We start from the raw sequence: 23,493 nt of genomic DNA, 5'->3' as shown, positions 1-23,493 counted from the left end.
TTGCAGAGGCTGTTTTTCAGAAGATGCCAAATTTGAGTGGAGTGAGAAAGAACTATATTTTTTTTTTCTGTGTTGTAAGTTATTTTTAAGAACTTGACAGATTCAGAAACATGTAAAGAAACTTGGCTTTTATTGGCTTCTCATGTTGTAAATCTGGTTTTGAAGATCAAATGAAGTGCTTTGAACAAAGAGATAAGCAATAGAATAGCTTAGAATAGAATAGAATAGAATAGAATAGAATAGAATAGAATAGAATAGACCAGGTTGGAAGAGACCTTCAAGATCATTGTGTCCAACCTATCATCCAACACCACCTAATCAACTAAACCATGCAACCAAGCACCCTGTCAAGCCTCGCAGTTGGTAGCACATAAGACCTTTAATGGGGAAGGTCGTGAGTTCAAGCCTGCAGTGGGCACTAGTGTCCTCCCTACTCTAGTCATGAGGTCTGTGGTGACAGGTTGGACTCGATGATCTTTGAGGTCTCTTCCAACCTTAGTGATACTGAATACTGAATACCCCCAGTGACGGCGACCCCACCATCTCCTCGGGCAGCCCATTCCAGTGGGCAATCACTCTCTCTGTGTAAAACTTCCTCCTAACCTCCAGCCTAAAACTCCAACCCCTTCGCCATTTCTTATGTTTGAGGAATAGTTTATCACTGATAAGCAAAAAAAAAAAAAATATATAGAATAATATATGGAATAATAAAATCATTTGGGTTGTATCACTACTAGATTGCTTCATATGAATTACATTGACAGTATTTTTTAAGCTTAAAAAAAGGAAGGTTTTCTTAATTTTGTTACTCTGTTTTGTGGAGATTGTTCTGTGCTGTTTCATTTTGAAAATATATTCTAGCTCAGTGTCTAAAATTAAGGGCATGGGCAAATGGTTCCATTTGAAATAGACAAAATTTGTATGGATGCCTGGTAGCCTTTGCTCTGCCTTTTTATTCATGAAGCCTGCTAACTCCAGCTTCCACTGAGAGCCAGGTTCACTGCCTACAGCCTTTTTGTGCATCAAATTCTGTGTCCTCCATGAGCAGTATAGTTATTACTGTAATGTTTAGCTTGTGTACCTGTAATAGATATGCCACTGAATAATGTAACCACTTCTCTTAGATGTTTATGTAATCAGGTCTTAGACAGAAACTTTTACAACTGCTTTTAAAAGTGGTTTAAGGGAGTTGAGATTTTGTATGCATATGTTTGTCAGATATATAAGGTGTGTGCTGAGAGTGTGCTTTTTTGTTCCTTTCTAAAAAAAACCAGTGCTTTTCAAAGGAGAGCATCTGAAAGTTAAAAGGTAGAAGTGTGTTTATGTCTTTTTGAGGAGCTTGAGAAGGTGAGGGATCTGGAGAATATCTTATGAGGAGCAGCTGAGGGAGTTGGGATAGTTTGGTCTGGAGAAGAGAAGGCTGAGGGGAGACATTACTGCTCTCTACAAGTACCTGAAAAGAGTTTGTAGTGAGGTGGTCTCTTCTCACAAGTAACCAGCATTTTAGGACAAGAGGAAATGGGCTTAACTTGTGACAGGGGAGATTTAGATTGGCTATTAGGAGAAATTTCTTTACTGAAAGAGTGATCAGATATTGGAATAGGCTGTCCAGGGAAGTGGTGGAGTCACTATACCTGGGGGTGTTCAGAAAATGGGTAGGCATGGCACTTCAGGACTTCATGACTTCAGTGGCCATGGTAGTGTTGGGTTGACAGTTGGACTTGATGGCCTTGAAGGTCTTTTCCAATCTTAATGATTCTATGATTCTTTCAAGAATCTAGGCCAGCCTTGTGGAAACAAAGAACATCTAGGTACATGACTAATATTGCTGACTAATGATGTGGAAAGTATTTGCAGATAGTTGCAACTTTAATGACTAACTCTGACAGCAGAATCTGTTGGCAGACAGAATGTTTCTGTTGTCAAATAGCAGGAGTGGTCTGAATGAACCTGACTGGAGCATGCAGAATGCACATGGCAGAGGAGCTGGCAATGCAGCACTTGGTCCCAGGCTGTGTCCTGTGCACTTATTGCATGGAGAGAGAGGGAAAACCTTAAGTGAAAACCTAGTTGTGTCTGTAATATGGTTCTTTGTCTAAGTTCCCTTATTTTTAGCCGTGTGAGGATTAACTGGCCATATTGTTCAATTTTGTACACCACCTAGATGCTGTTTTCTCTTTAAAAATATTTTATACTTCCTTGCTAGACTGTATGTCATTAACTGTGCAAATAAAACAAATGAAAGAAATATGTCCATCATACTCTATTCTCCATCTTATGTTCCATCACTCTGCCAAGCCTCAGTCAGGGGTTAGGTTTAGTTTGGTGGTTTGTTTGAATTTTACTGTTATCTTTACTCTGTTTTCTTTCCTATTTGTAGAAAATGTATGACATTCTCTATCTCTTTTCAAGCTTTTACTCTGTTTTTAGCTGCCCTCAATTAATTCTATACATTCTATAGCAAAGCACTTTGAATTCCTGGAGTCTTATCTCTGAAGTAACACAGGTGATGCATTCCAGCCTAGTATAGGAGCAGGTTTGCAAAAAGACAGATATACCTTAATTAGCAAATGTCAAAACTTAAGGGTACTCCAATTAGTGACATTCTCATACTGGTGTTTGAGAACTTATTTGACTCTGACATGGAAGCAGCTGACCCTTGCCATCTTCTGAAATTGAAAACAGCCTCTGTCTGAAAGCACTGACTTTTGCAATACTTGACCTCTAAAATTTTTTCTTAGCTGGATAACCAGTACTATGTAGGGGAATGTCATCCCTAGCTCAAAGGAAATCCAGTCCATTGGTTTCCCTCTTATTTTGTTTTGAAACAGAGTTGCTTCAAAATAATTCACCTGTATCTGTTGTTTCAAACTAGGTTTTCTGAAGTATTAGTGCTGATACTTATTCATGTATTAATTTAAAGATGTTTAATTGCTTTCATAATGATGTATTTTTTCCTTTTTCAATAACCCTTAGGAAATGGCAAAGATTCTCAATCACCCAAGAGTCTATGCTTTTCTGCACATACCAGTCCAGTCAGCTTCTGACAGTGTGCTCATGGACATGAAAAGAGAATACTGTGTGGCAGACTTCAAACAAGTAGTGGATTTCCTTAAAGAAAAGTAAGTCCTCTAATATTTCAGAAAATAACAGTGCTGGCTTTTTGCAGTGTCAAGAACATGTGGCTGAAAACACAGTTACTTACAGCTTCATAATTAAGGTATAGAAAAGAATGAGCTTCTTTAAGCTTTCAAAGTCTTTGAATTTTCTGTAAACCCCTTGATGTGGTTTGCCCCTTTGCTTGAGGTTTTATAAGCATCTTAAATCTCTGCACAACATGCTTTTAATTTGTCAATATCTTCATAATCTTTTTCAAATAATACATTCCTACACTGTTTTTTTATGCTTGAACTACTATGTATAGACTGCTTGAAGTTATTGAAGTTGTCTTTAATGTGGCTTTTGAGCATTGTATACTCTCTGTACTGGAGATGATCCAGCTCTAGCAAATGTGAATGAGGTGGGGTTTTTTTGTGTGTGTGTGGGGGGTGTTAATTAACAATTTATGTCCTATAGCTGATACACATTTACATCAATATAGTAATGCTCTAATCTTGCTTATGGGACTGGTGATTTCTGGGATAATTTCAAAACCATTTCTTACACCAGCAGAGCTAATTCTGAGAAACAAATGAGTGTATTGTGATGTATCTATTTATGCTGACTTAAAGGTGAAGGTTACATTCACCTGCAAAGCATTTGTAAGTACAAGTGGCAATTTAATATCTAATGGAGTCTTTTCTTAGCATTTAAAATTAGTAGTGACATATTTTGATGGATATTTCTACACCAATCCTCCTAAAAATAGGAATCCGAAGAACTATTTCTATCACTTTATTTGTCCACTCTCTCTGCTTTTTTGTTGTTTCTGTGCCTGTGTTAATGCATAAAGGTGGTTGAGTTTTACCTTTGACTCTTAAATGGCATTAAAATACTTGGACATAAGAGAATCAAATTTTGATAATAATTTTCATAATCAGTTTTTCATGATCACTGAAAAATCCATCAGTCTATAGCTATGTAAAACATTTCAGGTAAGAGCTTCACAGGAAGTATATATAAGAAAGAAAAGCAAACTGCAGCACAGTAGAATCTATTTTGCAAACCATGTGTCATTTGTAGAACATCCCTGTGCATCTGGGACAGCTGATGGGAATGGAGCTGCTTGTCTTCCTACAAGTTGATTGGGCATTAATTTTCCATCCTCAGCAATGCACACGAGTTCTTGGCACTTAATTTTCAGTGACTATAGGTCAGTGTTAGTTTTTAATTAACAGGTGTATTGTATTCCCATGTATTTTAAGTGGGAACTGTGTCAGTTTGTCTTAGCTGACTTGAAGCTGATTCATTATTCTCTTCAGTAGTTTTAGCATTGGCAGCTATTATCCTAACAGCAGCTGGTTTTTTGATAACCTAGTATAGCTGGCACATGTTGGGGCATGTGGGAATTTATTAAATCATTCAGCTCTTGCACAGAGAAAAGAGTGAATTACTTAATATCCAAATTTAAAACAGCTGGTCATTGAATATACCGTAATCTATGGCATATGTCTTTTTCCATAGGCTTTTTTGTAGTGAACTTAACAAGGAGGAAATAAACGGTTTGATGTCTTAATTTTAAATAATAATAAACTTTATTTATCCTGCTTATTAAGAAACTACCAAATTATCTAGGAGTTCCTGTTAAAAAGCAGTCTCCAACTATTAAGATGGAAAATTCTATGTACCATGTGGCAGCAGGATGAGGAAGCTATGCAAGGCAGGGAAAATGTTTTGGATATTTGAACACGTGCATGTCTGTGAAATGAGTATTAGTTTTTCTTTTGCACTTCAGAGCATGGTGTGTTCATCTGTAGTCTTTCCCCTCATGGCAGCAGCCAGCTATTACCTTCCCATATAGATATTCCCATAAAGATCTTGGCACAAACTTTGCCAGGGCTTAACATTATTGCAGACAGCTCCAGAACCCAGAGCCAGAATAGCTAAAATTAAATGTGTGTTTGAACTGCTCTAATAGCCAAAAGGGATTATTTCCATCTTCCCCTTACCAAAAAGGAAAAATAAAACTAAAGTAGAACCCCCTACATCTCCTTTCTCTATTGCTAGGGCCATAAAGTCATCTGGAGGCTAACTGCACAAAATGTGCAAGGTCTTAATCAGTAGGTTCCAAATGGCACTTTTGTCTCTGAGGCATAACAGCTACTCTGATAGTGTCTTCACATGAAACTCTATTAAACCATAGTATAGACTGGACTGCTGAAGAAGTAAAGCCACACATTGAGGAATTATACTGTTATCAATTAAGTGTTTAAGAACTTGAGTTCAAACATCTAAGCAAATAGAACTTAAGTACAGCAAGTGAAAAAGGAAGGGGGAAAGGATAAGAATGAGCCACGTCATCTTTTTTGGTTTTATAACCCTAAAGATATCAAGTGAGTCCTGAATCTTTATTTTCTCAATCAGGCCAACAAAACTCTGGGACTTTTTTCTCCCAGAGAAAGAGCAAATGCCTTTCTTCCCACTGGACAGCCAGGAATGATTGCAGAGGCATCTCCTTCTAAGAGGGGTGGATTTATTTACATCCTGCTGAGCACAGGAAGTCTTACAGAGAAGCTGGAGCTCTCCAAAGCATTTGCATTTTTTGTTGAAACTCTGCTTTTTTTTCAAATGAATGGAGCATCCTAGACCTTCTGAGACTGTGAAGTTAGGGGGAATGGAACAAAAATAGAAATGGGTAGATTGAGACTGGATGTTAGGAAGAAATTCTTCACCATGAGGGTGGTGAGACACTGGAACAAGTTGCCCAGGGAGGTGGTAGAAGCCCAATCCCTGGAGGTTTTTAAGGCCAGGCTGGATGTGACTCTGAGCAACCTGATCTAGTGTGAGGTGTCCCTCCCTGCCCATGGCAAGGGGGTTGGAACTAGATGATCTTTGAGGTCACTCCCAACCCTAACAATTCTATGATTCTATGTTACTTTTTTCTTTTGTTTGAGAACTCTTACTTCAGGCAGGAACCCTAGCAACAAACTCTAAATACTAGTATAGATGTTCTGCTGTAGTCTTTTCATGTACAACACCTGGTTTGTTGAAGCCACTCTTCCTAGCCAGTTGAAGAAACATAGATCCATCCATTAACCTGAAAACCTGAGCTACAACAGTCATGTTTTATACTTTCTTTAGAAATTCCTTCTCTGATATTTTGCACTTTTTTGCTCTTTAATTTCAATAAATTCAAGTATTCAAAAAGTAACTCTTGTGCAGTTGATAGGTCAGCATATTTATGGAGGATTTCTTTGTAAACTACAGAGCAACAGCAGAAGGAAATGAGGAAGGTGATCCTGTACAGCCTGTACCTGGGCTATGGGGGCTAGAAAGCTATTTTACCCTTCCTCAAAGGAGTGGAAAAGAAAAAAAAGCTGTACAAAACTGGAGAGAATTGGAAATTTAAATGGAAATACCATTCACAAAATATATACACAAATACAAAAGACACAAATTCATATTCAGCCTTGGCCTAGTTCTTACCAAAATCTCACTTCAATACGCCAACAACTTCCAAAACCACCTCCTCACGCAGGCCAAACACCAAGCCTTAATGCCCCATCCCCATACCTCTCTGCTTTCCCCCCTGCAACTAGGCCTGAAATGCATAGCTAAAAATTAGCTTCCCCACGAATGCAGAAGGCTGCAAACCTCCCCCACACCGCAAGAAATAAGGGTCTGTGCTGGGAACAGAGATAAGGAGAAAAAGGGCAGAAAAGGACAGTAATGCCCATTTATAAAGGAGGTCCAGGCTGATGGGAATGAAATAACATAGATACTTTCCAGTGTCCATCCTGCAGACTAACTGGTTCTTCTGGAGGACCTAAGAACCTCTATGGTTCTTAAATCCATAGCCTTAGTATCTGATAAAAGATTCTGGAGGCACTGTTGATTTGCAAGACTAGTTCACATTTCAGTGTGTTTGCAACTAAATACAGGAGCTTTAGAAATTGCTGCTTAGTAAATTTAATCCAGAGATAAAGTTATTCTTCTATCAGAAAGTCTTCTAATTGTGCTGTCATTATATTAAAATATGAGTTGTTTTTCAAGTGATCTCAACTTCCAAGATTCAGTGGAAGTTACATTTCTGAAAGGTGGTGTTGGTAGGTGTAGAAAGAGCAAGACTGCTTTAATTATCTCAAAGTTTTGAAACTTAATCCCCTGAAATTTACTTTTGCTGATAAAAGCAAACATTGGAATTTATTTTAGTTAAAGAAACCTGAGATCTGAATGTCATAGTCTGTAATTGCTTTAATAATCAGCAGTGTGAATGTATACCCATAGGCTCATGTTTTCAAAATTTCTCATTTACTGTCATTGACCATATTATATTCTTCCACCCTTCTGGTTGTTGAAGTGACTATGATGTTCATTGAAGTTTATATTAATCTTTCCTCTATTACTGTTGCTTGACAAGGGAATTGCAATCTAAAATCTAGATGAATAAGAAAAGCAGGGAAATGTAGAGCTAGGCTTAAACACTCTACCTGTTCTGGTTTGGGAAGTAGTTGGGTTTGCCTCAGTTTGTGTACTAAGTGTAATATTAATTGTGAGTAACTGCTTCTGTGTACTTGAGATTGTGTTGTAATTCATGCTGGAAACATTTGAGCTTTCCAATATAATCTTGAGCTGCCAGTGAGGAGAGTAATTGGCCATTGGAATGTGCTGCCCAGGGAGGCGGTGGAGTCACTGTCCCTGGAGGTGTTCCAAAAAGGATTGGATGTGGCACTTGGAGCTGTGGTTTAGTTGTCATGAGGTGTTAGGTATTAGGTAATAGGTTGGACTTGATGATCTCTGAGGTCTTTTCCAACCTGGTTGATTCTATGATTCTATGAAAGAGAGCCACAGTTCTGGCAGGCAGAAATTCTGTTCTTTTTTTACACTTTCTCTGTTGTCCATTAAACCACACCTTAACCATTAAGCCTGTCCTAGCTTCTGTTACTTTTAGGGGTATTGATTTTTCAGTATATTTAGATGCATAGTTGCATGCAGTTGGTAAAATAAGTAAAGTTGGTAAAAAAGTAACATGAGTGCAGTTTAAAATGAATTGCAGAGTTGGAAGGAAATTAGTCACTCAGGTGTAAACTCAAATCTTAGCTAACCAGCTCTTACAGACAACTGCTGAATGTCTGAAGAAACCGAAGATACTGTCCAAACAGTGAGAGACTACCCAAATTGAGAGGTGTTAGGTTATTTTATACTTTGTGTATTTTTTATATTGTATTATTATATATGTCCTTTGGGACAGATGGATTCAGGGAGGCTTCTTTTTCCCATGTTGCTTTGCAAAGACAGCAATTGGTGATTTCAGCAGCTTCTTAGGCCACCTCTTAATTTGGTTTTTAAGAATTTGGGGAGATCCAGCAGTGACTGTCTTGTGGGTTTTTTTGACTGCCCTGACTTTTGCTTCTTGTCAAAGTCTGTCTCCTTGGATGTTCAAACAGGCTGCTTCAGGGTAAAATAGCATAGCTGAGAGTGAAGTGGGCTGAGATACTGTCTTCTCGCAATCATGCTGTGTATCCATGTTAATCTTGGTTTTTACAGCAGTGTTTGAGTGTCTGGATGAAACTTTTCATAGTCTGCTTTTTTGATGTAGTTCTGTCCAGGATGTTTCAGTGTGGCTTTTCTTGCCTTTTTGAGCAATTTTACAAGCAGCAATTTGTTTCCCAGGTTCTAGTCTTTTGTTGTGACCTTGTTGTTATTCTGGGCATCATGACACATGCCATAAAAGCTTACATGGGCAGTCAGCTGTTTATCATCATCTCTGTCTGTATTTCTTGTGCAAGTGAATACCTTGCCACCCAGAAGTCTTCTGCTTGAAAAGGTTCTTTATTTTCTTATGGCTATATTTCCAAAGGAAATAATGTACAGGGAAGAAATATCTTCCCAGAAGAAGCTTGTTTCTAAATCCCAGTTATTTAGGGAATCAAGGCAATTCCAAACACTGTAAATAATTTGTAGCTGCAAATAATTTCTTCTGAAAGATGTTGATGTGCTCAGCTCCTGAAGATCATTAAGTCCGCACCGAAAGACAAGTGGCTAAATGAGTCGTCATCAAATTTGCAGCTATTCCAGACAACCTGCAATTTTGAAATTATCCCAGGCCTTGTAGCAGTAATACTGTCTTTATCACATCATCATGCCAGTTATTGAAACCAGAATTTGAAGGCAACTAATAGAATATTTTTTTAAATAGCCATTTGTTCTTTTGATATCCATTTCCCTACTTGCTTTCAGAACGCAGGTAATTATGAAGTACCTCTGACAGCTCCTTCACTTATTTACAGCATGAATGTGTTTCATTTTCTTTCTGAAACCACGTCTTTGTTTCTCCGAGAGAGACTTTGTTGAGCTCGTTTTGCAGATGCACAAATCGTGGCCCTAATAAACCACAGTCTTGCAGTATCACTAAGGTTGGAAGAGACCTCAAAGATCATCGAGTCCAACCTGTCACCACAGACCTCATGACTACACCATGGCACCAAGTGCCACATCCAATCTCCTCTTGAACACCTCCAGGGACGGTGACTCCACCACCTCCCTGGGCAGCCCATTCCAATGACGAACGACTCGCTCGGTGAAGAACTTTCTCCTCACCTCGAGCCTAAACTTCCCCTGGCACAGCTTGAGACTGTGTCCCCTTGTTCTGTTTCTGGTTGCCTGGGAGAAGAGACCAACCCCTTCCTGACTACAACCACCCTTCAGGTAGTTGTAGAGGGCAATGAGGTCACCCCTGAGCCTCCTCTTCTCCAGGCTAACCATGGCAAGTCTTTCTGATTTAGGCTTGTTTTTTTGTTGTTGCTTTTCTAATGGGTTTTAGTACATCTGTTCTGTCAGTCTAACTACTGCAAATACAGATGTCATCTGTTTAAAATCCTTATGACATTTTTTCTGCTAAGAAACCGCTGAGTGTATTTGCTATTTATCTGTAATTGTACACCTCAGTCTCTAAACTCCTCTCTTTACTCTGCCCTTTGTCTGCACTTCGAGTCTGAACTAATCGCTTTACCACATGTGCCTTCTTTTTTTTGGTGTTTTAAATGAATTGAGTGTTTATTTAAAAACTAAGATGTGGGAGTTTTCACCAGACAGGCACGGCACAAAAGAAGATTCAATTTTGTGTCTAGACTTCACCCTTGTGATCAGTGGTGTAGTCCTTGATGTACCGCAGGGTTACTTGTCTTTAGGTGTCATGAAATCTAAAGTTGAGCTTACAGAAAGCGATTGTTAAATTATAAGGCTTCCTGTCTTGCATTTGATTCACAAGATCATGTAGAGAGGTGTAAGGAGGGGAGAGGTTTCAAAGATGCTGAGCACTTGCAGATCCATGAATTTCATTAGGCGATTTTTGAATATTTAGTGTTCAACTACCTGAGTTTAAAAACTGCTTTTCTTTGGTATTGACTGGGACATTAGACATACCAGGATATCTTTCTGGGGTTTTGTTGGATTTGTTGGTTTGTTTTAACAGAGTACAGAGCACACAGTCTCAGGCTGCGTCAGGGGAGGTTTAGGCTGGAGGTTAGGAGGAAGTTTTACACAGAGAGAGTGATTGCCCACTGGAATGGGCTGCCTGAGGAGGTGGTGGAGTCACCATCACTGGAGATGTTCAGGAGGAGACTTGCTAGGGTGCTAGGTTGCATGGTTTAGTTGATTAGGTGGTGCTGGATGATAGGTTGGACACAATGATCTTGAAGGTCTCTTCCAACCTGGTCTGGTCTATTCTATTCTATTCTATTCTAACCCAGCTGAATGTCATTTTAGCAGGGCACGTTTTCCATTTTGACTTGTACAGCACTTCTTTGCTTTATTTCTCAATAAATGCTGCCATACCCTTATTTTCTAGCAAGGAGCTATACTGAGGATATTTACTGCATGAGAACAGGAGGAGGGAAGGAATGTCACTTACAAATATCTGCATCTTTGTAATCTTCTGTCTCTACTGTTCTGCAGATTGTTGATTCAGATTTCAAGTTAGTTTATGGAGAGAGCTCTTAGTGCCACAGTTCACATCTTCAGATCTGTTCCCACTTTATAACTAGTCACCATTTTATAGCCTATTTTTCATGTCACATTCTTCAAGGACATTAGAGTTTTCTGGGCTGTAAGCTCTTATTCTGTTGCCTGTATGTCAGGATGGCAGCTGAGGAAGTGCGTGCTTTCTTCTACTTTTGTTGGTCCTGTGCCTTGTAAAGCATGACTATTGAATTCTTTCTGTAACAGTGCTGGGGGAAAGTATAACTTGCTGGAAGATGAACTAAAACATGCAGCTGAAGCTGGGATAATGTGGAAATCACATTCGACTTGTGGTTATTTTTTGTAAGACTTTATTACAAACACTTAAAACAAACAAAAAAAATCTGTTAATAACGAGCTAGTTGTGTCATCTATATTGAGCAACATGAATGTTTGTCACATTCACTTTACACTCTTCAATTTCTTATGTGTGTGTATATAAATAAATTATTAAAGTCTCTCTGGCTGTATGACTGAAAATCACAGCCTGATGTATGTTGATTAGAGCTTGATGGAACTCTTCTGAAATTAAAAACAGGAATGCGGGGCGTAGCAAAACTTTTAGTGGCAGTGATCTCTAGGTCAGGTTTTCCTTATTTTAGAATCTTAAAAGATCAGCTAAAAACACTTACCTTGAAATAGTGTGACTTTTTCCTACTAGGAGCACTGGTTTGTGTCTTAGTATACAAGTTATTTACTCTAAAGAGTATACAAATAATGATGTCATGGGCTCTTTGAAGTTTTGAAGATGGTTTCATAAAAGCTGTTGGTTTTTGCTCAGACATGTACCCACAAGAAGAATTGAGAATAAAGACTGTGTAGTCTTTTTACACTAGATTCTGTGCTTAATAACTGTAATTAATATAAAAGACAAGCTTTTTGTTCTCATAAGACTTATTTTTTTTTAAACCCAGACATTTGAGGTTTCACTGTTACGTTCGTCCTTGCTTACGTCTTCCTCCCAATTGTTTCTTCTGCCCAACTGAATTTAGCCTTAAATGAGATTGTACAATGCCTGGACCTAGGGCTGCTACATAGAGAATGTAACTGTCTCCTTGGAGGACTTACAGCACACGTTGTAGTATGGATGTAACTAATAAGGGAGCACAATAATGAGAAATACAGGACAGGATTTACAAAAACCCAGCTCTTTGATAAAGTCCATGAGGACATCTCTTTGACAGGTCACAGTGCTCCTTTTTCCTTCTGTCTTACTTAAAGAGGGTCATGCCTTTTTTGAGCAGGAGACTTAGAGTTTCACCACAGGACACGGTAACAGTACCGTTTGTAATACAGGGATGTTTCTTTTCTGCATATGCATATCCTACAGCTACAGTACATTACCTAAATTCACAGTGAGAGTATGACTGTGTAATGTTTTAACCCTGATGCTTCCCCCTGCTCCCCATTTCCACCCTTTCCCCTTTTCTCTCCCTCCCCTTCTCCCACAGTGGCAGGAGAGTAAAAAGGGAAAGTGGAGAGCTTTAGCTGAGTTACACAAAATGATTTACTAATCTACTGCAGAGATACCCAATTACACCAAAAGAGGGAAAGGGAAAAAAACCCAACTGAAATTAGTACAGGACAACCACACTGCACAGAAATGAAACTGGACAGTGAGCTCAACCCTGACTATCACAACATAGAATCACAGAACGGTCAGGATTGGAAGGGACCTCAGGGATCATCCTATGATCCAGTTCCAACCCCCCTGCCATGGACAGGGACACCTCACACTAGATCAGGTTGCTCAGAGTCACATCCAGCTTGGGCTTAAAAACTTCCAGGGATGGGGCTTCCACCACCTCCCTGGGCAACTTGTTCCAGTGTCTCACCACCCTCATGCCGAAGAATTTCTTCCTAACATCCACTCTGAATCTACCTGCTTCTAATATTGCTCCATTCTCCCTAGTTCTGTAACTATGCAACATCCAAAAAAAGTCCCTCAACAGCTTTCTTGTAGGCCCCCTTAAGATACTGGAAGGCCACTGTAAGGTCTTCTTGGAGCCACCTACTCTCCAGACTGAATAGACCCAACTCTCTCTCAGTCTGTCTCCATAGGAGAGGTGCTCCAGCCCTCTGATCATCCTTTCTTTGCACATGTTCCAGCATGTCCATGTCTTTCTTGTAATAGGGGCTCCAGAACTGGATGCAGTACTCCAGGTGGGGTCTCACCAGAGTGGAGTGGAGGGGGAGAATCGCCTCCCTTGACTTGCTGGCTATGCTCAGGAGCGTTACAAATTTCAGCCAGCATTGCTCAGAATAGTGTAGGGATATATATGATGGTGGTTCAAACCATTACATTCTGCAATTCTAATTTTCCTATGGCTTGGTCTGTTACTGGTACATCTGCCAGACTGTTGCTCATATGCTGATCACACTTAGCTTGGGGATGTACACATGCAAATACTGAAGTCTGAATTGCGTCACTCAGTGGCATGTTAACATAAAATAATTCTAAAGTTATAGGCTGCTTTGAAGATGGTACTAAATGTACCTTCAACCTTATACTGTGCCATTCCCACAGAGGTGTAGAAACTGGAGGGAGAAACCTGCGTAAAACAGTGTTCAGGATGAGATGAGCAGAGCTTGCTGTGTTCAGGCTTAGTGGGCACACACGCTATTTTGCACTCTGGATGCTCTGAGTGGAAATGCACAGAAGCTGTTAAAACTGTAGCTATACAGTTAAAATACCGTGGCATACAAGAGAGACAGTAATTCTGCTATCCAGAAGTTTTGTGTATATATTCATTTGGGGACTGTGATATAAATTACTTTGTGGAAGCTCAATTTTGTACTTGGGTGCGTCTTATATTGGTCTGTAAATTGTGCTCAGGAGCTCATTCACCTCTTTGTAATGAGAATGAAATTTATAGTTGTATAACATGGCAAAGCAACCACAAACCCAACATTTTGAATTGTTGCCAATGGGCAATCTCTCTTTCTGTGAAGATATTCTTTCTAAGATCAAGCCTAAACTTCCTCCTGCACAGCTTGAGACTATGTCCTCTTGTTCTGCTGCTGGTTGCCCTGGAGAAGAGACTAACCCACACCTGGCTACAACCTCCTTTCAGGTAGTTGTAGACGGCAATAAGGTCTCTCCTGAGCCTCCTCTTCTCCAGCTGCTCCTCATGGGGCTTGTGCTTGAGACCTCTCACCAGCTTTGTTGCCCTTCACTGGACTCATTTGAGCAACTCAACATGTTTCTTGAACTGAGGGGCCCAGAACTGGGCACAGTAGTCCAGGTGTGGCCTAACCAGTGCTGAGTACAGGAGCAGAATGACTTCTCTTCTCCTGCTGGCCACAAGAAAAAGTGGATGTAAATTCTTCTCCATCCTCTTACCAGAAAATTGTGATTCAGATGGAAGTTCAATCTGAAAAATAAATTACTGTGTCCAAACATCTTACACACAGGAAGATATAAAGTCAGTGTCTTTCTCTTTCTTCTTAAATCTGGAGAAAATACTTATTGGCAAAACCCAGAGGTCGCACAAATTGCTTGGCTTCTTGCTGTGTCAGATGCCTCCCTGCTTGGCCTTTGAACAAGCTTGGACCCTTAGCAGGAGAGATGACTTCTGAGATCAGAATGCAATTCCATACAGACTCTAAGTCAGCTTTTGGACAGCAACTTTTGGTCCTTGCTAACCCAAATAGATTTGAATCAATTTCCTACAAAAAGCTTTATATTAAAAACAAATATTGATCTCTTTAATGGTCTAGAGAGGTTCGCCTCCCCCTCTACTCTGCCCAGGTGAAACCACACCAGAAATACTGCATCCAGTTTTGGGCTCCCCAAGTTAAGAGAAACAGGGATCTGCTGGAGAGAGTCCAATGCAGAGCTATGAGGATGATTGCTGGAATTGAACGTCTCTTCTATGAAGAAAGACTGAGAGATCTGGGACTGTTCAGTCTTGAGAAGAGAAGGCTGAGAGGGGATCTTATCAATGTTTATAAATATCTGAGAGGTGAGTGTCAAGGTGACAGCGCCAGTCTCTTTTTGGTGGTGCCCAGTGATAGGACAAGGAACAATAGGTACAAGCTAGAGCTCAGGAGGTTCCACCTCAACGTGTGGAGAAACTTCTTCACAGTGAAGGTAACAGGGCACTGGAACAGGCTGCCCAGAGAGGTTGTGGAGACTTTCAAAACTTGCCTAGATGTGTTTCTCTGCAGCCTGCCTTAGGTGATCCAGTTTGGGCAAGGAGGTTGGACTTGATCCCTGGAGGTCCCTTGCAACCCCTAACATTCTGTGATTTGCAGAAGCAGTAAACACCACAGTTCAAAAATAGATTTTGTGATTGGTTGTAGCTCTCTGAATCTCTGTGTGTATGTGTTTGTGTGTGTGTGTATGTCCCACAGTCGTTAGTCTGTCATTTTTTAGCCTGAGTGCTTGGTGAGAGATTACTGTCTGTCAGGGAATGACTGTTTCTAAGACTGCAGAGAGAGAGATATACAGATGGAATGTGGGTTCAGGTTTTAAAAAATGGACTGGAATGAATTCTCTGCAGTAGTGTGGTGGCCCCTCCAACACTGTTGACTTCAGGTTTTTTGGAAGTACTTGACTCGCATACTCAGTGCTAAAAATTGCTGAGGCAGACAGCTGAACTCTGAACTGTGGCCAGCAAACTCGTTTTCCATGGATCTCCCTTGGATCTCCCCCACCTCCGTTAGACTGCATACCTAGCAACACTTGAAGAGCCAGACTTTATTTCATGTCACTTATGTCTGTTGTTTATTGCATAGCCGCCTACTTTAGGATGGAGACAAATAAACCCTCAGCTTTGTTTAGTTTTGTTAATTATGGTTTGTGATTGTGGGATTGTTGAAATCAGGATTGTAAAATCCTTACAGCTGGGAAAAGGGTAGCAGTAGAAATGTCTCTTTTTTTTTATGACATAATACTTCCAAATGTTTATTGTTTCAAAACCAAGGCAAGCAAATAAGAGTTTTCCTTAAATCTCCTTTTTATCTTTGCTTCCTTCCTATTTCCTTACTACTTGATGCTGTAAGCGCTGTGTAGTGCAATGTATTTTACAGTAGGCCAGGAATGTTGGCTTGGGAATTTTGCCACAGCCTTGCGTCAGCTACTGGGGTCTGCTTATGAATTTGACTCTGAAGCTTAGTTTAACTGTAGTTTGTTACAATAGGATAGGATAGGATAGGATAGGATAGGATAGGATAGGATAGGATAGGATAGGGTAGAGTAGAATTGAATTAACCAGGTTGGAAAAGACCTTTGAGATCATCAAATCCAACCTATCATCCAACACCATCTAATCAACTAAACCATGGCAGCAAGTGCCCCATCCAGTCTCTTCCTAAACACCTCCAGTGATGGTGACTCCACCACCTCCCTGGGCAGCCCATTCCAACAGCCAATCACTCTTTCTATGAAGAACTTCTTCCTAACCTCCAGCCTAAACCTCCCCTGGTGCAGCTTTAGACTGTGTCCTCTAGTTCTGGTGCTGGTTGCCTGATCTTTTGTGATACTTAGAATAGGCACAAGAAGAAGTTAGAGGATACAAGAAGTACACCAAAGTGTAAAATGCAGAAGATGTTTTGTATTTTGGGGGGTTGTTTGGAGTTTTGGTGGCTCTGTTTAGTAATAGATATGCCTAATTTTATACATCTCAGTGCATAAAATTAACACTGTGGGTGGAGCAGTGCATTGTAATTTAAATGTTGTGGCAGAGACTTTTTTAAAAACAACAGTTATCAGCAGAAATATGTTTAAAGTACATGACACCTTATGGAATAAGAGTCTAAATTTTGGACCTGATTTTGTGCCTTGTATCAGCATTCTTCTTGGGTACATGCAATGCAGTGGATTTACTTAATTTTTCTTGCATATATATTTGCCTGTGGTGACAACCTAGGAATGTAACACAGCAGTAGCATTAACTCTGCCTCGAGTTCTAAGAGTAGAAGGGGAACATATTTTGTAAAAATTGCCCTCAATGCAGGAGCACTTTTAACAAAACTTTAAAGCTGACTTGAAAAATCAAAGTGTGTGTAACTCCCTAAAGTGGATACTACTTAAAATGATTTTCTGTATCTTTCCAACAAGGGGAGACATTTCCTAGCCAAAATTTGTATTTCCGCATTGGCAATCCTGTGCAATGAAAGCCAAGAATCTTTGTGGGTCATTCCACTTTCTAATCAATGTTGCTCGTACATGCCATAGAATGGGAAAACAAAGGTTAAAATATTTGACTTTTAACATTTTTAAAAATATTTTTTATTTATACATTTCAGTGTGTATCCAGACATGTGCCTATCATCTTCCCTGAGTTTCAGTGTTAGGGCCTGCACAGCTTATATGTGTGTATCTTGAGAGTCAAGGTTTCTGTCTCACAATCACAGAATCACCGAGGTTGGAAGAGACCTCAAAGATCATCGAGTCCAACCTGTCACCACAGACCTCATGATTAAACCATGGCATCAAGGGTCACATCCAATCCCCTCTTGAACACCTCCAGGGATGGTGACTCCACCACCTCCCTGGGCAGCCCATTCCAATGGCTAATGACTCTCTCAGTGAAGAACTTTCTCCTCACCTCAAGCCTAAACTTCCCCTGGTGCAGCTTGAGACTGTGTCCTCTTGTTCTGGTGCTGGTTGCCTGGGAGAAGAGACCAACTCCCTCCTGGATACAACCACCCTTCAGGTAGTTGTAGACAGCAACAGATTCTCCCCTGAGCCTCCTCTTCTCCAGGCTAAACAATCCCAGCTCCCTCAGCCTCTCCTCACAGGGCTTGTGCTCAAAGCCTCTCCCCAGCCTCGTTGCCCTTCTCTGGACACGTTCAAGTGTCTCAGTGTCCTTCCTAAACTGAGGGGCCCAGAACTGGACACAGTACTCAAGGTGTGGCCTAACCAGTGCTGAGTACAGCAGAGCAAAAAGTGATTTTAATTCTGTGTTCTGCCATGGGTGTTTGCCTGTGATCCCTGGAGAGTTAACATTAATTAGAAATTAACCGGGAATAGTGGTACTTCCCCTGGATGATTGTTTTTAGAACAAATTTAAGATGAAAGACAATGAAAAGCTGTGTTACTGTTAGGGCAGCAAATGATTATCAGATGCTTGGTGAACACCTGAACCAAAACCTTAGGAAATTTGTTGGTGTTTTGGGTGTTAACTTCTTTGACGCATTTTGCTTAAATTTAACTACTTTCATATCTTTGTATTAATCCCTCTCAGGACATGCCATCTAAACAGACTATAGGTTAAACTTCACTGTTAAATTTTCTGTAATGTTTGTCTGTCTTAATAATCTGGACAGTTCTAAATACAAGCTGGTTTAGAAACAGGATTGTTCCTCTGTTCAGTACATACCTAATTCAGCCCATCTGCTCTAAATGTGGTATTAGGTCATACCAGCAGTGTGTTATCAACTTCTGGTTTCAAACTTGAAGCAGAGTCACTATATATCAAAAATAAGGGATTAGAAAATTTTGAGCTATGGGCATAAAATCAATTCACACTATCCAAACTATGGATGCTCAATAAAAAAGTTTATGTCTGTGGCTTAATTCAAAATCATGTAGGCACAGTAAACAAAGTTTATATTGAATGATGTAATTTTACCATTATTAATTAGATTTCTGAGCATTTGCCTCTCCAGACCACTCTAGATCTGTGACATAGGTTACCACCTCCTCACTGACAGAAAAAGGGAACAGGAATTGTGATCTGTGGTCAGTTAATAACATGTCATTTCTACCACTCTTTCCTTCTCAGGAGGAGGATATCTCACACTCTTACCCTGCTACCTCATGGGGTCCCTTCCATGGGACGCAGTCCACCACAAACTTCTCAAACATGAATCCTTCCTGTGGGCTGCATTTCTTCACAAACTGCTCCAGCATCTCTCTCAGGGTCACAGACCCTGCCAGCAAACCTGTGTGGGCTCCTCTCTCCATGGGTCCACAGGTTCTGCCAGGAGGTTGCTCCAGCTCAGTCTTCCAGTGGGTTCACAACCTCTTTTGGCACATCTACCCATTCTACTGTGGGGTCCCCTGTAGACTGCAGGTGAATATCTGCTCCACCGTTAACTTCAGTGGGCTGCAGACAGACAGCTTGCCTCATCATGGTGTTCACCACAGGCTGCAGAGCAATCTCTCTTCTAGCATTTGAAGCACGTCCTTCCCCTGCTTCTGCACTGACCTTCCGAGTTATTTCTGTCACATATTCTCAGTCCTCACTCTGGCTGCAGCAGCTGTTGTTCAGGGTTGACTTTCCCCCCTACTTAAACAAGTTATCACAGAGGTGCAGCCACCATCTCTGATGGGCCCAACCTTGGCCAGCAATGAGTTGGAGTGGGCTGATACTGGCTTTACCAGACATAGTGGAAGCTCCTAGTGGCTTCTTATGGAAGCCCTCTGACTGCCACAACCTTGCTATGTAAGCCCAATACACCTGACTGTGAAAGTAAAGTCCTAACTGTCATTTATCATTACCTGCTTCGGTGAGCAGAATAGTTAGTGCTTTCCAGAGTATTTCAAAGTGCTGTACAAAGGGAACACCTGAGTTGTCTGGATTTTGTCTTTAAAACATGTTAACATTTAATATAAAATGGGACATGATAGTGTTAAGATTTACATTCCTGTTTGGTTTATGTCTTCACGATTCTATAGAGTTACATGATAGAACGTCAGAACACAAGTTTGTGATGTTGACAACCTAAGATTATTTAGTCATACTTTTCACAGAATGCTGAATTATTTGAGGTATTTTGAGGGCTTTCATGATTACAAGACTAGCAGAAGCTGAAGTCTGTCTTTTAGTGTATGTTTTCACAAAATACAGCTTTTACTTGACAGTATTAAAGTGAAGCACAGTAATTATCACATTAAGTGAGATAATCTTCTCATGTTTTCATTAATAATGCAAATAAACTCTTTTACTTTTTTTTTTTCTTCCCTGAGGAAAGTGTTCAGATAATTCTTTAGACCAAAAAAAAATTGTTTCTTTGATTCAACTACATGTGGATTCAAACTGCTGTTATGTTTATGAATCAACAGTGGCTGGAAGGTTTTTTTATTCTTTTTTTCTTTTTTTTTGTAATATGGCCTCTGTAGGGGACATGCTGTGAGGCTCTTGTCCCTTGCATAGAGTTTGGACAAGAGTTAATCATTCTTTGAGTGCAGCTTCTGGTTAAGTTGGCCAACGGCATCCTGGCCTGCATTAGGAATAGGGTGGCCAGCAGGAGCAGGGAGGTCATTGTGCCTCTGTATTCTGCATTGGTTAGGCCACACCTTGAGTACTGTGTCCAGTTCTGGGCCCCTCAGTTTAGGAAGGACATCGAGACACTTGAATGTGTCCAGAGAAGGGCAACAAGGCTGGGGAGAGGCCTTGAGTACAAGCCCTATGAGGAGAGGCTGAGGGAGCTGGGATTGTTCAGCCTGGAGAAGAGGAGGCTCAGGGGTGACCTCATTGCTGTCTACAACTACCTGAAAGGGTGGTTGTATCCAGGAAGGGGTTGGTCTCTTCTCCCAGGCAACCAGCACGAGAACAAGAGGACACAGTCTCAAGCTGCGCCAGGAGAAGTTTAGGCTCGAGGTGAGGAGAAAGTTCTTCACCGAGCGAGTCGTTTGTCATTGGAATGTGCTGCCCAGGGAGGTGGTGGAGTCACCATCCCTGGAGGTGTTCAAGAGGGGATTGGACATGGCACTTGGTGCCATGGTCTAGTCGGGTCTGTGGTGACAGGTTGGACTCGATGATCTTTGAGGTCTTTTCCAACCTTAGTGATACTGTGGATTCCAACCTTAGTGATACTGTGGATTCTCTGATTAGAATGCTGGGAACCACCAAAAAAAAAACCAAACACAAAAACCAGGCATTGCTTCATCTCTCAGTCTTGCTATCAGAGTGTGCTCTCCTTGTTTCTATAATTGTATCTTTAGTGATATATGTTTTCCAGGTTTTTTTCTTTATAGGATCTCTTGCATTTGATATTCCTGTCTGAGGGCACCACTGATGTCCTTTTATGTCTTCAGAAGTTTTCAGTTCCATTCCATCTTGTGTGTAAAATTTCATGAGTATTGCTTTGTCAGCTTTTACCAATTCTTTGGGGAATTCCTAAGATTTCCTGTTTCCTCAATGTAAGACTGATGCTAGTTTGGGGGGTTTGCTCCATTTGTTGGTATTTCCTTTCCACTAACGATCATCCTGCTTAATCTTCAAATTGTGGGAACCTCAGACTCACTCTATTTTGTCACTGCATATGCTGTGCTCTTCTGACTTGCTATTTCAAGATGCAAGAAAATCTATTTCCCTCAATCTTCAGATCTTTCTCCTGTGCTTTACATAAATTTGGTTACCCCAGCTGGTAGCAATCTTTTCTCTTATGTAATTATATGTAGTCATATACAAAACCCCCACATCATTCTTCTCTGCTACATCTTTATTAATCTTCCACTGCTGTGAAATTTACCTGAAATCTTTATTCCAAAATACAATTTGCACATATCACCTATTCCAATCTTAATGGTTTAGTGATTCTAGAGAGCTTTGTTGCTGTAAATGGAATGCTGTGTTATATTTGACCTCTTCATAAAATACAGTTCTCATTTTATCTTTGATGTTTCTTCAGTGATAACAGTGTATTGTTGATTTTGTGCTAATTCTCTTTTAACCTTCAACTGTAGTCAAGTGAAAAACTTGCTCACAGTGTCAGATTTCCTTAATAATTATTTCCCCACAATGTGAGCTTGCTAACATCAAAAGACGCCTTTTCCACCTATTTTACTTGTTTAAAATGTGGAAACCCATTTACATTGAGTCTGCTCCACTGCACAACGGGAGAAATGTGACAGATACAAGCCAAAAGTATTTCAGGTGCCCACATGCCAGTTATCTGTTTAAATAGCTGGGGTGGTTTGAGTTATCTTTTCTACATTTCTAAATTTTGTTTTCACTTTAGATTTGTTTTTTTTGGGGACATAAAAAGATAGAGGGCTATCTTTCCTCATATTGATGTGCACTATTGCTCTTAAGTTTGTCTGAAATCTTTTTGGTCGTCCCATTTAAGGAGTCTACCATGAGGCAGCAGAACTACTGCTCAAATGATTTTGAGAGTTGAGGCTGCATACAGCCTGTCAGAGCCCTTCAAAAAGAGACACCTTGAACTCACATGTGTTCAGCAGTCCTTCATAGCATTTAAACTTTTTGAATGTGACAAAGTATACTGTTGTCCTGCTGACGACATTGTAAACCATGGTAGCTGCAATTGCTAAGGCATTTGCAACTTACTGACACATTGAAAGTGAAATCGTTCTCCGAACTAACCAGGGAAAAAATGATAAAAGCATCCCTGAGGCAGCAATGTCTGTTAAATGTGTATTGTTTTGTCACTAACAGTCTACATTTAAATACTTTTTTTTTTTTTCACTTTGTGATTTCCTTACAAAGTTTTGTATGTGTATTTCTGTTTGTATGTTTGCATTTGAGCATTCTTCTTCAAAACTTCAAGGAATGCACATACTAATTACTTCCATTAAGTCCAAAGTACTAAACTGATTTTGACATTTTACAAAGAAAGGTGCTTGAATTGCTGGTAATTCTACACATAAAAAACTATTTTCAAAGTGCCTGAGACCCTGGAGAAAGACTGAGAGAGTTGGGGTGATTCAATCCAGAGAGGAGAAGGCTCCAAGAAGACCTTATTGTGGCCTTCCAGTATCTGAAGGGGGCCTACAAGAAAGCTGGGGAGGGACTTTTTAGGATGTCAGGTAGTGATAAAACTAGGAGGAATGGAGCAAAACTAGAAGTGGGCAGACTCATATTGGATGTCAGGAAAAAGTTCTTCCCCATGAAGGTGGTGAGACACTGGAACAGGTTGCCCAGGGAGGTGGTGGAAACCCCATCCCTGGAGGTTTTTAAGGCCAGGCTGGTTGTGGCTCTGAGCAACCCGATCTAGTGTGAGGTGTCCCTGCTCATGGCAGGGCAGTTGGAGCTCAGTGGTCCTTGAGGTCCCTTCCAATCCTGACAGTTCTGTGCCTCTAACCTGTTTAGTTTGGGCTACCTCTCTGAAGAGAGACCTCAGAGATTTTAGAGTGTTTTCCTGATGATTTTTCTTTTTCTGCCCAGTGGCCCCAACAGATAGGAGAGTAATCCTGTAACATGAATGAGATGAGACAGTGATCTACAGACAGTATTTGTCATGTGCTATCACTCCAGTGATGTCCAGCATCTTCTATAGATTGTTCCAATTATTTTTTTCCACAAGCAATTCTTTATGCAGACTAGTTTTTGAAAATTAGCTTCATAATGTCTTTAAAGTAGTTATTCTCTGTTTCCCAGTGATCCAAGTTATGTTGCATATCATATTTTCATTTGTAAAGCACATTGAGTTCTTTAAAGTTAACTTCATGGGGTTTGA

General features: G+C 40.3%; 1 protein-coding gene across 1 annotated transcript in view; it reads left to right on the top strand.

Annotated features, from left to right (window-relative positions):
- Positions 1 to 23,493, top strand: part of CDKAL1 (CDK5 regulatory subunit associated protein 1 like 1) — a 439,319-nt gene that overhangs the window by 276,905 nt on the left and 138,921 nt on the right. Inside the window, exon 10 of the mRNA XM_054164266.1 lies at positions 2,977 to 3,122. Coding sequence (XP_054020241.1) covers positions 2,977 to 3,122 — 146 coding nt within the window. The remainder of the gene's footprint in view (positions 1 to 2,976; positions 3,123 to 23,493) is intronic.

The sequence above is a fragment of the Dryobates pubescens genome, chromosome 9 (genome assembly GCF_014839835.1).
Source record: "Dryobates pubescens isolate bDryPub1 chromosome 9, bDryPub1.pri, whole genome shotgun sequence".
Classification (NCBI taxonomy): domain Eukaryota; kingdom Metazoa; phylum Chordata; class Aves; order Piciformes; family Picidae; genus Dryobates; species Dryobates pubescens.
Note: the sequence above shows the minus strand (reverse complement) of the source record. Positions and strands in the feature narration are given on the sequence as shown.